This window comes from Galleria mellonella, unplaced genomic scaffold (genome assembly GCF_026898425.1).
Source record: "Galleria mellonella isolate WM207_F2 unplaced genomic scaffold, CSIRO_AGI_GalMel_v1 utg90, whole genome shotgun sequence".
NCBI classification, from domain to species: domain Eukaryota; kingdom Metazoa; phylum Arthropoda; class Insecta; order Lepidoptera; family Pyralidae; genus Galleria; species Galleria mellonella.
The window spans coordinates 1809196-1824487 of record NW_026442172.1 but is presented as its reverse complement, the minus strand read 5'-3'; the positions used below and the strand labels follow the sequence as shown (position 1 = coordinate 1824487).

The window sequence follows — 15292 nt, the reverse complement described above, 5'->3', positions numbered from 1 at the left end:
AGGTCGATCGGACCCACCCTAGATTGCTAGTAATGGGCCTACTAATCCCCATTACTAACAATTCCTACCTCCCTATACCTTGTATCTGGATTTAGTAAGGATGGTAAATACATCGCTAATATAGAGCGAAGACTGAATATTGGAAATAGAATAAATGAAGTAATGAAGAAGCGATTTGGCAGCCACAATTTAAACCAACAGGCGCTGTTGGCCATATACAATTCAATAGTCATCCCTTATGCATTGTACGATAATGAGAGTTGGATATATAAAAAAGATAATGTAAGTTCAATAAATGCGTGTTATGATCAGATACACCGTGTTCTTTCTGAACGGGGAACCAATAATCTGTGGAACCGGCCTGCATAGTCGAGACGAGTTATGATGTCGCCGGATCATTATGATCTTAGATTATAGACCGATTGAAGGAAAAAGAGAACACTAGTAATGGCCTAGTGGCATACCGGAATATTTGTTAGCAAATTATATCCTGTCAGACTATCTATCTCCATCGACCTCCTTTGGTAATCATTGTTATTAATTCCTGGGGAATTTATCACAATGGCCAAACTGAATAGACCTGACAGATTCCCACTAAAGAGTAAAGAAAACGCCTGCATAAGTTTAATATAAGATATCTACGCCATGCCCATTGCGCAGTTTTAATCATAGATGACACGCACCATTTAAGATACCTTTCTTTGTTTACCATCTACCGTACCTAAAAAAGTTAGTTATTGCAATTTAATATTTCCGTAGCTACATAGTGTGTATCCGAACGTAAATATGTACAATGCGAAACGTTTTGTTATTTCATTTCTAGTTTTCAACTTATAGCAATATGGCTATATAATTAGTGTAAGTTTTAATATAATAAGTGCATGAACCAAAATTATATAAATGTGAATTATATTTTTATATTCACTAATTTATGTACGAACAGCTGTATACTTTTCAATACACGTATATATTCATAATTATTGTGTGATGAGGTGAGATTACTAAACGCTTTTCTAAACAAAACACCGCGAAATTCAATAGTTTTTGTTATTATTGATTTTTTATTTTTTTATAATGGCTTTTATGTAATTATTTTATACGGATAAAAATATGGTTTAACATATTTTTTTTATTTTTTGTGTCTGATTATTTGTAATTTTATTATTTTTGATTTACTAAAATAAAACTTTTGATTCATTTTTAATAGATGGCGCTATGTTGCTTGTTGTGTGCGGTCGTTCGACCGACAGATATTCGGCAAGTAAGATGGCGGCGATTAATGTGAAAGGCGAAACGTTGTCTTATTTCTACTTGTAAATAAAGAAATCGGTACATTTGATGATTTTACTGTTGCACAAATGCAGATATATTAATGTAAAAGTGAAATTTATACAGTGAACAGTTGTGTATGTTGTAAAATTGAAGTGGCTTTATTTCACAATAGACAAAACCCGTCGCAGCGAGCACCGAAGGAGTCGAGGCCATATTTATGATGTTATCTGTCGTGTGAGCGTCCTCCGAAACCACATTGATGAATGTTTTGTTGAAAACTAAAGCGATGGTATGTTTTGTAGCCTATATACGCACTATAAATTAACTGTTCAAACAAAAAAGATTCTGTATTCTTCCATCGCACCTTGACGCTTCCATGGCGAAGCGGCGGTATTTTTATTTCAATAACATTGTTCGACGAATCATTAATATTACTCTTTGCAGTGATATTGTTATTAGTCTTTCATAGTTTGTTCATAATTTACATAGTAATAATTATAATTTGATATAAACACTTATTGGATATCTAATAGAACCAGTATTAAAATCAAACAGTTGATTGTTATTGAGTGGATTAAAATAGTTTTGTTTTCTTTTTCAGGAGTGTATTTTACGACTAAGAATTTACTAATAAACTCAAGATGACAATCAGTGCATAAGTTCAGTGGTAATAACACATTTAGTGGCTATGGATGAAAGTGTGGATTTCAATTGACATATAAATACATTGATACCAAACAAAACATCACGGAGGTGGTAATGGATCCAGTAGGACCATGGTCAGCATATGCTTCATACAATCGGTTAGCAGGGGTACAGGCTGGTGCTGCAAGTGGAGACTTTCATCACCACCTAGCCAGTGGTGGTACAGGACTAGGCAGCCAGTCTGTGCCATCTACAACAAGCCAGTTGCTACTACAAGCGGCACATACTACGGCTTCATTGGCAGGGCAACTTGGCTCATCAACAGCATCCCCTTTTAATCCTGGGGGATTTCTTTCTCCACCTGCCGTTGGCTATGATGCAGTGTTCTCGCCACTTTTTCACCATGCAAATCCTAAACCTGCACATTATAGCTCTTCTCTTCAGGCCCAACATAGACAAGTAATAGCTCAAGCCGTTGCTTCAAAACAGTCATCAGTAGAAACAGAACTATCTTCATTACGAGAAAACTATTCTCATCAAACATTAGCTGCACAAGGAACATCATTTTTTGATCAATCGTCAACACCAGGAAGTACAGCCAGTTTAAGTTGGCAAGGAAATAATCAACTTCCAAGTCCATTTGGAATATTGCCTCATGAGAGTGTTGTGCCATCTTCGCCAAGTCCAGCTACAACGAAGGCATCTGCAACATATGAGAATTTTAATGCACATTTTGCTGCAGCACAAACACTCAACAATCATATCAACTCACAAATTTCAAGTACTGGTAAACAAACAAATAGGTCTGGATCACCAGCAACAGCATCAAAACCAGCATCTTCTACATCATCATCAACATTTTTTCAATCTCCTTCATCTTTTGGAAATCAGACTGATAACTCATATAGTGCAAGCAGTGCAAAGAGTGGTCAACTTTCATCTCAGCAGGATTATGCTGGAAGTAAGTCTTATTCAAGTTCTGCAAGTTCAACTTCTCATTCCCAACAATCGTGTATTGTGTCAACTCCACCTGTAACCTCTTCCTCTACACCACCAAGCAAAGATTATCGTTCAACCACTAACACAACCTCCCGACCTTCACCTTCCATTTACAATTCCCAATCACCTAAAAATACCAGCACTGAAAAATCTTCACGGCAGTCTTCAAATAGTAGTAGTAGTAGTTTTGTATCGCCCACATCAAAACCACCTCAAGTGCAAACGAAAGCTCAGAGTAAAATTTATCCTGAACTAAATAATGAACAAAGAAAAAGTTGTGACTCTAATGATAAATTGCAACCTCAGTCCTCGCCTATAAGTTATTCAATTATGGATGCCCCAGGAAGATTAAGCTACAGTAGTAGCAGTATTAATTCCTCTAAATCAAATCGTATTGGAAGTACCCAATATTCTTCCTCCCAGGGTTCAAGTTTTAGACATTATCAAAGTGGAAATAATGTTGAATCTGATTATCATGTTCGAGCAAAAAGTAGTTCTAGTACTGATACTGGTTATTCCAGTAGCAGTTCTCAAAATGGGCCTGATTGTAGTGTGGTTATAGCTAGAAGACAGAGTCCTTCACATGCCCCGCCACAAACCTCTCCTATTGGACATGGTTCTAGTCCTGCTTACCCCATGTACCATAGTCCTATGAATTCTATAAACTCCCCACAGCAACATGGTGATCATTTCAATAAAATCAATAATTCTGCACCCAGATCACCCTTGGATGCTTCAATAGCACGCCCTCCTTCACAAAATAGCCAGGTAGCTTATCCTTCTGTTATAACTAGAGCTTTAGGTATTGATCAGAGTAAAACATATTCTGAAAATAGATTTGAACGTACACAAAGCCAGTCTTCCAGTCAAAGTTGTTGGGAAAACGAAAGACAGTCGTCTAGGAAATTTTCTAATACCAGTAGTAACAATAATACTTATAATAATAATACTTTAGCTGAAAGCAACAGTCATAGTGAAGAAACTTCACAAACTCCAACCCACAGAACTTTGTCAGAGAAACATCAAAACTATTTTGATGGTAATAATGTAGCTTTACAAGATCTATCCAGTTGCAGAGGTGACCCCATGACTATAGTAAAAAACTTGCAAAGTTTACAGCAAAGTTGTCAATTACAAGATACAAAATCAAGTAAAAATCAAACCCCAATATCAACTCCTTCAGCATCTAGTAAAACTGTAACTCGAAGAAAGAGTACTGAAAAACCTGTCTCTCATACAAATATGAATGAAATATCAAATGCAGTAATGGCAGATTATCTAGCTAATAGAATTCCGCCACCGGCACATAGTTCAACTAGTAATCAACAACAAAATGGTAGTTATTTTGATTTTGAAAGATGGAACCTTCCACCTCCTCCACCTAAAATGTTTCCTGGCACTTCTGCTTTTGGATCCCAAGCTCCACTACATGCAACAAATTTTGCTAATCAACACCAAGCACTAGCCATGCCACATGGCCACGCATTAACATATTTCCCGCCCTTTCACCTAGGTCCCCATCCTGATTTCCAATCTTCTGTGGAGTTAACACCATTGTCATCTTTTAGCGAGACTCCACCTTCGGCTTCCTCATCATCTTTTTCTACGCCTGAAACTCGTGAAGAGGAACAGCCTAAGGTGGTAGTACCTAATATAGAGGAAGAACTTGGTTTCCTTGCAGAACAACGGGCAAATACTGCATCATCGGTAGCACCTACTTCACAGCAGCCGAATCTAAACAGCACTTCACAAGACGCTACTACAAAAATTATGGAAAAAAAATTCAATGTCCCAGTCACGGGCCCCGGTTCAGGTTTCATGGCTTCTTACTTGAAATTTTTGCAAGGGGAGCGGGATACATCTCCTCCGCCGGCCGGTCGAGGCGCCAGAAAATCGACATGGTCGAGAACTACTACTAACAGTAATACAAATAACAAGGGGTACACACAAAATGATCATACTAAAAGTCAGTGCGATGCCAATGCCACTCAGCAGAGCGCTAACGGCGCAATGACGTCACCTAATGTAATAAACACAGGGATGTCACTGAGTAATCCAGCTATGAGCTCTTCAACAAATATGAGCACAGCAGGCTTATTAGGTGCTAACCAGATTCATGGAACGTCGACAAATTTGCTCAGCTCACAAACGAAAGGTGTTGAATTGGACGACCCTCGTTATTATAATTTGAATAAAGATAGAAAACGTAAATATGATGGGAGTGAGGAGTCTGCTTACGATGCAGACGAAGAAGCGAGAAGGTTGAATAAGCCAGTGCTCAATGTGCCTAGTACGCCTTTAAATGACAAAAGTAAGAAGGGTCGGACGACGATGAATAAGCCGACGCCTTCAGCAGTAGTGGCGCCTCAGCCGGCCGCGCCTAAGAAGCCACGACCGCCTGCGCCGCCGCCCGTGGCGACGCTTCAGGCAGCGCCACATCAGCAATACTATTACCAACAACAGCCCGACGAAGGTGCGTTCAATTTATTAGATTTCCATTTAAGAAGTAGAGCGCGATGGTGAAGAGCTAGCCCTGAAGCTTGTATGACAGGAGCAAGCTAACTGCCATTAAGGCAGAATATTGTGAAAACTTGTTACATTTTAACTGTGATAATGTAAATTTTATTAGATGAAATCTATGATTATTGAAATGTAAATATTCTCTATAAAAGAAATGTGATGTACCTATCTTGTAGAGGTTGATATTTTAGGGTTAGCCTGTAACAAGATTTCACTTGCATTGTTGTTAATGACACATAATTAGTGCCATTTTATTGTAAATTGTAGAAATTGTGACTCTTGTCATACTCGCTACTGAAGGGGTGCTACCATTAATAATTCCAAAATCGTGGTATATTTTTTTATGGAGTCAATACCAGTGGGTTTCTGTTGTATATATAACATAGTGTATTGTATTTTACAGTATTGAGTTTAGGTGGTACTTACTATAGTGTATGCATATTCTTTAGCTGAAAATGATTTTATATTATAAGGAGAAAATGATTTGCATAATAAATTGACAGCTATAAGTAAGTGCAAGATTATGTAATAAATGGCCATGCCCTGACATAAGTTTTTTGTATTTCTATTTAATTGTTATTTGTTTATGCACAATTCTCAATATTTTATGTAAATACTTTTGTATAATAGGAGGAGACATAAAATAAACACGAGTATATTACTGATAATGTGTTAAATAATTTTAATTTGTAATTATTCCTGGTAGCACCCTTCACTTCGCCAAAATAGGGATAACATGTACATTGTAATTGTAAGTAATGTTTGTATTTTTTTTTAATGAATTATTATGAACTATATTGTTTGTCTACGTAACACCTGTGTCATGTGTACATGTTATCACGACAGTGACTTGTTCGTCACTTGGCTTCCCTTCCTCACCGCTCCTCAAACCTTAATATTTGAATAATTAAACAATAAATCAAGCATTGAATATATCTAAGCAACAGGTAATCAATTTTATTTTGTTATTTTATTTTTATTGTAATTTTTTTCTCGTTTGTGATTACAATATTTATTTTAGCTACAACACATGGGGCTAATCTAGGATATGGGCTCGGGTACGGTGCTCAAGAAAGTGACAACAACGGGGATAGAAAATTACATCATATCAAATCTCACCAGCAGATTTCCAATACAGGGCAGCTTGAAAATACTAGGCCAATAGAAGAAATGCCTTATCAGGTAATATGACAATGAACTTTATTATTCTGTAAGATGTTTTTATTATTTAAAATGACCTTCTATTATGTAAAAGAAGGAATTTTTATTTATTTATTTGAACTTCAATGCACAATTATATAAGTACATATGGCGTTCTCTACCAGTCAACTATACGGTAAGCAGAAAATTAACTACTAAAATATGTATAAATGTTGTTACTACGTATTACATACATATATTATATATATGTGTGTGTGCGTGCGTGCGTGTGTGTGCGTGCGTGTGTGTGTGTGTGTGTGTGTGTGTGTGTGTGTGTGTGTGTGTGCGTGTGTGTGTGTGTGTGTGTGTGTGTGTGTGTGTGTGTGTGTGTGTGTGTGTGTGTGTGTGTGTGTGTGTGTGTGTGTGTTTCCACCGTGAAGCAGTTTTGTTTGCATGGCTGTGTTTCGGTTTGAAGGGTGGGATATGGCGTGAATTTACTGGGTACAGAGGAATAACACCTGAGTCCTCAGGAATGGCAACGCATAGGGGGTATCATGGGCAAAACAGTATACTCTGTTATGTCCATGGTACTGCTCATGTCTATAGGCGACGGTTATCACTTTCCATCAGGTGGGCCGTCAGCTTGTTTGCCATTCTAAGTTGTATAAAAAAAAATTACTGGGTACAGAGGAATAACACCTGATTCCTGAGGAATGGCAACGCATGGGGGCTATCATGGGTGAAACAGTATACTCTGTTATGCCCATGGTACTGTTCATGTCTATAGGCGACGGTTACTACTTTCCATCACGTGGGCCGTCAGCTTGTTTGCCATTCTCAGTTGCATAAATATATATATTCCACAAGATTTTTGGTTTATTTATTTATTTAATTGGATTACAACCCATATTGTGTTAGTACAAGACTTAGAAAACTGTATAAATAAAAAAACAGTGTTTATTAATTCATATATTTCTAGCCTCTTCAGCTACACTGATCCCGTAACAGTGCAAATCATTCCAGTACCTCTGGAGTAGACAGTCTGATTTCTTTACAATTTTCTTTAGGATGCTGTTGATTCGCGCTTGCTTTCGCGGATCCTATGATATGTTTATGATCAGTTATCATTATTATTGATTTTAAGAAAATTCATCTTACTATGTTTAAATTTCAGTCCGGTGAATTTGTTGCGATAAAAACTGAACTGAATGAGATGTGGCCTTCTATTTGGAGGGTAGATGGTAAAACGTTGCTGCAAAAGTATGAACCATTCGAGGAAAATGGAAAAGTATTGTATCGAAATATTTCCACTGTAAGTTAAATAGTAATAGACTAATAGTAGTTGCATTGACTTTCGTTTGAGTATTAATGGAATTATATTAATTTTCAGTATGCGGCATGGAATCCGGAAAATAAAAAACTGTATACTCAAGTACCAGTAAAAGTTCGGTCACAGTCCCATTTGGAGACAATAGTAGAGTTAGTTAGAAGCGAATTGCCATTTGATGATTGTAATTTTATAGAGAAGAGAATGCTGGAAACTCAAATGTATCAAGAAAATTTTGAAGTCTATATACAGACTTTAATATCTCATGCGTTGGATCCGAATTTCTTAACGGAAATATTTCAAGAGCAAGGTAAGTTCTTTATTTTCTTACAAATATAATAAAGTTGTAATTAGGCGATGTTTGTATATGGGAAATGTTTAAGAAAAATTGAAGTGAGGGATATTAATAAAGTACCTGTCTGTATGTTTGTTCTGGTATCACGCAAAAACTACTGCACTAAATTGAATGCGGTTTACACAACAAATATAACTATACTTCTGAAGATTTAACTTAAAAGCTTATATATGTCTGTAAAAACTATTTACCTTGATATGCTGTTTAAAAGTGGTCTATTTCTTTGGTTATTTTATTTCTGAAATCTACATGTACGAAGTAACGGAAAAAGCTAGCTTTATATATGTTTAGTAAGGTATCACCCAAAAGAGTGTAATCACCACCTGGTGAAGGACCACAAGTTGGCAAGTTAGTCCATTTTTATACACATTTACCACTTTATTTATAAAAACGTCAAATTTCTCATAAACCTGTTTAGGATATTGAACTATTTTGCCTCTTTTTCTTAAACAAAGTATTGGTGCCTTATTTGTTAACCGATTTCAAAAAGAAGAATGTTCTCAATTCGGTTGTAATTTTTTTGTTTGTTACCTCATAACTCTGTCAGTTCTAAATCGATTTGGAATATATTTTTTAGCTGAAAGGATATATTTAAAGATTGGTCTCTTCTCAGAAATTTTATCAAAATCGGTTTATTAGTTCAGTTTTTAGATAAAAATAACTGGTTTTGTCACAATTGAAGTCTGTTTTTTATAGGACATAATCATTAATTAATTATTTGATTTATACAAAATAAAATCATAATATTTAGCTAGTTTAGACATTACGAACGACTTATATCCTTTATTCATAGAAACTTAACTTCCTACAAATCTGTTTTAACTATTAAAGTGTTTTGTCATATTTTTTCAAATTGAGAATTTAACGCAAAAGAAAGAGACAAAACACTTCAATTTCAAAGCTGAACGTGTTTATCAGATTTGACGTTTTTATGAATAAGGAGAATAAGTGTTTAAAGGTATTGGCAATCTGGAAGTGTTAATTGACTTTCGGTTCTAGAGCGGTAAAATTTAAATTTGGTCGCATATTTTACATTGGTTGCTAAGCCAGTTTTGGTTATTTTTTTTTTATTTTTTGGAAATTTATTAGAACAAAGTGTATTGGGTACATGCTCTAAAACATACATACAATATGTATCTACCAACACGAGTAGGCTAAGAGGATCGTTCGCCAAGTGTATAATAAAAAAATGTATCGTGGTGTTGCTTATCTTTCGCTTGAGCGAAAGATCGGCGCACGGATCGTACTAGTCCGCCATTCGAATAACCTATCTTCAGCATAAAACAAATTGTATGCAACTTGACATTTTGGAGTTCCATTGCGGAAGATCGGTGATCAAAATTCAGTCTAACGTAACTCTAGCCTATTGCAGTCTCTCTTACAAAGTCTTCTCTGATGATATTGCAGACGAATATTTCTTATCGAATGTGAAAACGGTGGACGAAGTGACGGAGAGGATGCGCGGGCGCGTGTCGAGCGGCGCGGGCGGCACGGGTGGTGCTGCGGGCGCGGGGGGCGCGGGCGCGGCGGCTGGTGCGCGGGCGCTGGACGCGGCGGTGGGCACGTGGCCCGGACTCAGCGTGGCGGCGGGCGCCGGCGTGTGCCGCGCCTGCTCGCGAGCCGCCGTCGCGCGCCTGCTGCTCTACGGCCAGCCCTACAACCCCGCCACGCTGGAGCCCGTCCAGCCCGATGCGAGGCTCGCTTACGAGAAAGTGAGTACTCGTCTCTGTCCTAGCTAAACTTATCACGCAGCGCTATCTAATGAAGAGGAATTCTGATAATCGGATTAGCGCTTCTATTACTAGTAAGCCGATCTCCTTGCGGTCGCCAAAACTATCGTAATTCATTCCTAATGAATTTACATCACAATGAACTATCTAACCTGAATTCATCCTCAACTATCATTCCTCACTGGTGCTGTGGAGTACCAGTAAAGATTGATAGTTGCTATTAGCGCAGGATTATCATTCGTTTATCGTTCATTGGCAGAGTCATACGCCAGCGCCATCTACAACAAAACTTAACGGAGCACGTACTGTGGTTTAATATTTGGAGTATAATTTGTAACTTTGTACCTATGCCACGGTAGAACTCTTGTAGCCCGACGCTATACGACACTCGTATATCGTCGTCGATATCGTAGCTGTGTGATAGATATGAAGCAGTTGTGTTTTCGTGGCTGTGATTCGGTTTGAAGGGTGGGATATGGCGTGAATTTACAGGGTACAGTGGAATAACACCTGAGTCCTCAAGAATGGCAACGCATGGGTGGGGGGGGGGGGGGGGGGATCATGGGTGAAACAATATACTCTGTTATGTCCATGGCACTGCTCATGTCTATAGGCGACGGTTACCACTTTCTATCAGGTGAGTCGTCAGCTTGTTTGCCATTCTAAGTTGTATAAAAAAAAGTCAAAATTTTTAACCAGTCAAAAGTACTATTGACTAGCAAAATCAGTCAAATGTACTTATGACCGTATGCTTTACTCAATAATACTTTTGACTAAAATAACAGTTAAAAGTACCTAACCTAAACTAACCGCAAATTTGCAGTCAAAAGTACTAATAACCAATAATTTTCAGTCAAAATCACTTTTGGCCAACCTGTTCAGTCAAAAGTACTTTTGACTGGTTAAGAGTTTTGACTGCAACAGATATACTTATCGCATAGCGCCATTTAATTCCAAACTGTATACAGCTTGTATCAGGGTACTAGACAATTGTACTATATCGCACAAATGTACAATCCCACCACACTACTACTACTCGTGTGATATTGCTGTCTGGCTTCTACATGGCCGGATTCTTTATATATGAAGACCTATTAAATGACTTATTGCTAAAACAGCCTTTGACTCATAGCGTTTTGCAAAAATAAATCCCCCTCTCACATTCTCTGTACCTCCATATAACTTTGAATTCAATTATATGGATTATTCGCTTTACCACACAGATTGTACGTTTTCCTTTGCAGGGCTCTGCCCACCCTCTTCCTATCTCCTTGTCACAACTTGGTTATTTATTAGGGAAGTTAAGTATTAAAAAAATCCTTGGAATTTTATCTATTTGTAATAAATAACTCCTTTAACTTGATTTTATTTCAGGAATTTCTCGTATGCGGGACATGTTGCGGTCGTGTACAATTATATTCAAGAATATCACATCAGAAGTATCTAATGTATGCTGAATGTAGTAAACGAGTGGCTGAGAAGAGAATGCAAAACCCCAATAAAGATACTACTGTAATACTAAATGAATTATTAGCAGATGAAGTATGGTTGTCCCAGGTAAAAAATGTTTATATTGATGCCGATACACGCAAACTAATTAAAACAAAATTTTACTACTTTTTTTGTGAATTAACTATTAATTTACGATTTTGCCCTTTACTTGTGCTACATGATACTGTTTCTTGCCAAATTTCATGATTCTAGGTCAACGAGAAATACCTTATAGGTTTTGATTCCTTTTGCGAATGACAAATATGCGATATAAATGGCACATAAACGACCGTATCTTTTGATTGCATTGATTTAGAAGCTTGAGTTTCTCACTGTTTTAAGAAATTGCAGATTTGAGTATATGATATCAATTTTAACTTGATACTTCCATGCGTTCTTAAGAAAAAGAGTCTTGACAAACAGACGGACAGACAACGAAGTGATCCTATAGTTTCCATTTTTCCTTTGGAAGTATGGAACCCTAGTTATCTTCATTATTGTTTATATTACATAATGTGCTAAAATGTTGGTGTCGGTCTCATCACACAGTGTGACTTTCATTTTGTATCAGACATCATTTAGTGTCTGAAAACAAATGAATAGATACTTTTATTTGTATTATACATACATTACACATGCACGGATAAAAGAATATAGGCAATAGATATACTTGTATAAGTACATAAAGCAGTCTGAAAATAATCTTTTCAAGATAATCTTGGGGTAAAAATTTCACTCACTACAATTCTTATAGAAAACCCACCAAATAACAGTCACCTGCGCTATGCTATAACTATAATAGGCAGAATATGACAAAAAATAAGTAAAATTTTATTAATCCAGGAAATTTTCAAGGAAAGTTTCATGTCCTTAATTTGTGGAACTATTCATTTATAGTGAGTAATTGACATTGTTTGTCTGTCTGTCGACAGCTGTTCCGTGATGTTCGTCACTCGTGGGCGGAGGCAGAAGCGTGGGAACGTAAGTTACGCCAGCAACCGGCCAGGCATCTCGTATAACCCGCACCAGTAGATGTGCGACGCTATATTTACGGACTACTTTTTAATTTGATTTTGATACCTGTGAAATACGTGCTGTATGTATGTAATTCTTTTTGTATCTTAGTATACTTTGTACTAGCATTTAAAAATAAAATATCAGGGGGCAGGATCTATTAGCTATAGGCACACATCACATTTCTATTAGATATTATTTTTTATATATAATTTTTGTCATCGAATTTTATTGGCTGTTACTTAGTATCAGTTATTTATGTCGATACTCCGGTGCCATTTATATACTATTTCGTGAAAAATATAGCCTTGGCCAAAATTAACTACTACCTTAGAAATTTACAATTAACTTAAAAATTCTTACGGTTGGAGGGGGGAAAAACCATGTTTTTAAAATACTTTTAATGCTAAAATTACATTAATATTTCGTATCGAAACCTTTACCTTTAATTACAGAATTTATTCTTTTGGGTAAAGAGGAAATTAAATTGTTACATTCTTCTAGAGTTATGGCATTCCACTTCTGTATAAAAAATTTAAGTTTGGAAGTAATCAAATGTTCCTTTATCTTGTGCAAGATTTACGGTCGATTTTTAAAATCGACCACAAATGTTCAATAGGGTTAAGACCCGGTTACTGAGGTGGCCAACATAAAAGCTTTATACTATTTTTCTCAAACCAACTCATAGTGGTTCTGGATTAATGGCATGGGGCATTGTCCTGTTGGAAAAGGAGGCCATCTATGTTCGTATTACCGAACATCATAACATCATATCAATATCATAATAAGGGTAACAGCGCTATTTCCAGCACCTCGGTATATTTTTTCGAATCCATTCGGCCTTCACACACGACCATTTTTCCAATTCCTGAGACAGAGATGCAGCCCCAGACAATAACACTGCTTCCACCATGTTTTACAGTTAGCGCCACACACTCCAGTATGAATTCTTCGCCAACTCTGTTTTTCACGTAGGTGGCATTTGCAGTACCAAATACCTGAAATTTAATAACATAATAAGATTTTTGAAAATACGCTTGTTATTTAATGATTAACTTCAATATATTCCAAACGTCTTTAATTAATGTTAAATCATTTAAATGACATACCTTAAAATTGGATTCATCCGACGAAACGATATTCGCCCAATCTTCCTCGGTGTATGTTAATGTTCTAAACACCACTGTAAACCTAACTTCTCAGACAACCATGACTCCTTCTTTACCTTGCAACCCTTGAGTTCAGCATCCTGTAGCCTTCTTCTAGCAGTTCTAGCAGAAATATTTTGATTTTAGGGTGGCAAATAATTTTGGCCAAGGCTGTATAATGTACATTGTATGGGTCATAGTAACATTTTTTGTTGTTCCTTGTTTTATGTGCTTAGAGTAACATCAAATGTTCTATGATTTGAAAAAATAAGTATGCCAGGTCTGATTGATTTTTAAGAAATGTCTTGGAAACAACAGCCAAAATTAATAAAAATATTTCAAACATAATAAATACAAAGTAATAATAGTGGGGAGCAATATAATTAAATTAGAAAGCCTTAGTTATGTCGTAATAAAAATTCGAGTATAATATTTTCGATATTGTGATGAAACTATTCCACTATTATTTTTATTGTAAATAACTATGATATTATTGTGCAATGCCTAATGGTGTTTTCTTTTGAAATTGATAACATTGTAAATGTAGCATTATTATATTAAACGATTTTATAGATATTTTGTATTAGCAATGATCTTTTATTTGTGACTATGACCATGTACAGAATTGTATAGAAATAAATAAATTGCGAGGCAAATAGTTCCTTTTTGACTTAGTCAAGTTTTTCTTCAGGGCCAATATTTATTAAATATGAGGAGAGTAATTACTAAAATGCTTAACAAAACCATTTATTTAATATTTTCTTATATTGTTCATGTTCACTTTGGTGATTATTTCCCCATAGTTTTATAAGAAGCAACTAATATTGTGTACGTACAAGTTTTTCAGTAATTGCCACAATATGGATTAAAATATATGTTAAGAACGCCTATTACAGAAACAAATAGGTACCTGTATTAACCTATTTCATGAATAGATTGCATTTGCCTTTTCATAAGGAATTATAATACTTATCACTATAACTAGTTTCTGCTAAAACTGCATTATTTCATCGGTCGGATTAAAAATAAATATGATACTTTAAATGGCAAACAATTATTTCATTGATTTTTTTGTTAAAAAAAAGTTAATACAAGTAAGAGACGTTATTTGCTTCCTATGACTTTTTATGTATATTTTTCTTCGGTCCGTAAAATTAGTGTTACAAAATACCGAGACAATTGATGGACATATTAAATTTCACATTCCTGCAGATATGAATCTTGTCCCGTCTCATGAAAATGATAATTCCTTAGTATTGTATATACTAAGACTATATTTGCCCTTATAAAGCGAACAAAATGTAACGATGTTATATTTCTACTATGGAAATAAGTACAGTACGAGAAGATATTTTGTATAATTGCTTTAGGTTGTATAGGTTAACATTACTACATCGTATAGTTTATAATCCTAAGTAGTCATGTAGCATTGTAAAAAATAACAGGTTCTATCTGGTAATTAAAGTTGAAGAAAACTTTATTTATTTTGTTCAGATTGGACAGGACTTGGTCGAATTCGTTTGACACAATTTTTTATTGTAAGACATCTTAATAAATGGCAATTTCATTGACTATAATCTTTCATTAATTATTCAAATGAAAACCCTAATGACACAGATTGGTTACGGCATAGAGTCGTCGTATTTAGACT

General features: G+C 35.9%; 1 protein-coding gene across 2 annotated transcripts; it reads left to right on the top strand.

The window, feature by feature from the left end:
- Positions 1–1237: 1237 nt before the first annotated feature.
- Positions 1238–15212, top strand: LOC113523412 (mucin-12-like). Of its 2 annotated transcripts, XM_026909378.3 has the most exons (9): positions 1238–1561; positions 1874–2878; positions 4598–5389; positions 6458–6618; positions 7751–7888; positions 7967–8213; positions 9666–9970; positions 11363–11545; positions 12412–15212. In XM_026909378.3, exons 2-9 carry the CDS (start codon positions 2032–2034, stop codon positions 12496–12498), a joined length of 2760 nt encoding a protein of 919 aa, XP_026765179.1. In that variant the 5' UTR covers positions 1238–1561; positions 1874–2031; the 3' UTR covers positions 12499–15212. The 2 variants fall into 2 exon arrangements, with proteins under 2 accessions (XP_026765179.1, XP_026765176.1); XM_026909375.3 differs by having other exon boundaries at positions 1874–5389.
- Positions 15213–15292: the final 80 nt, after the last annotated feature.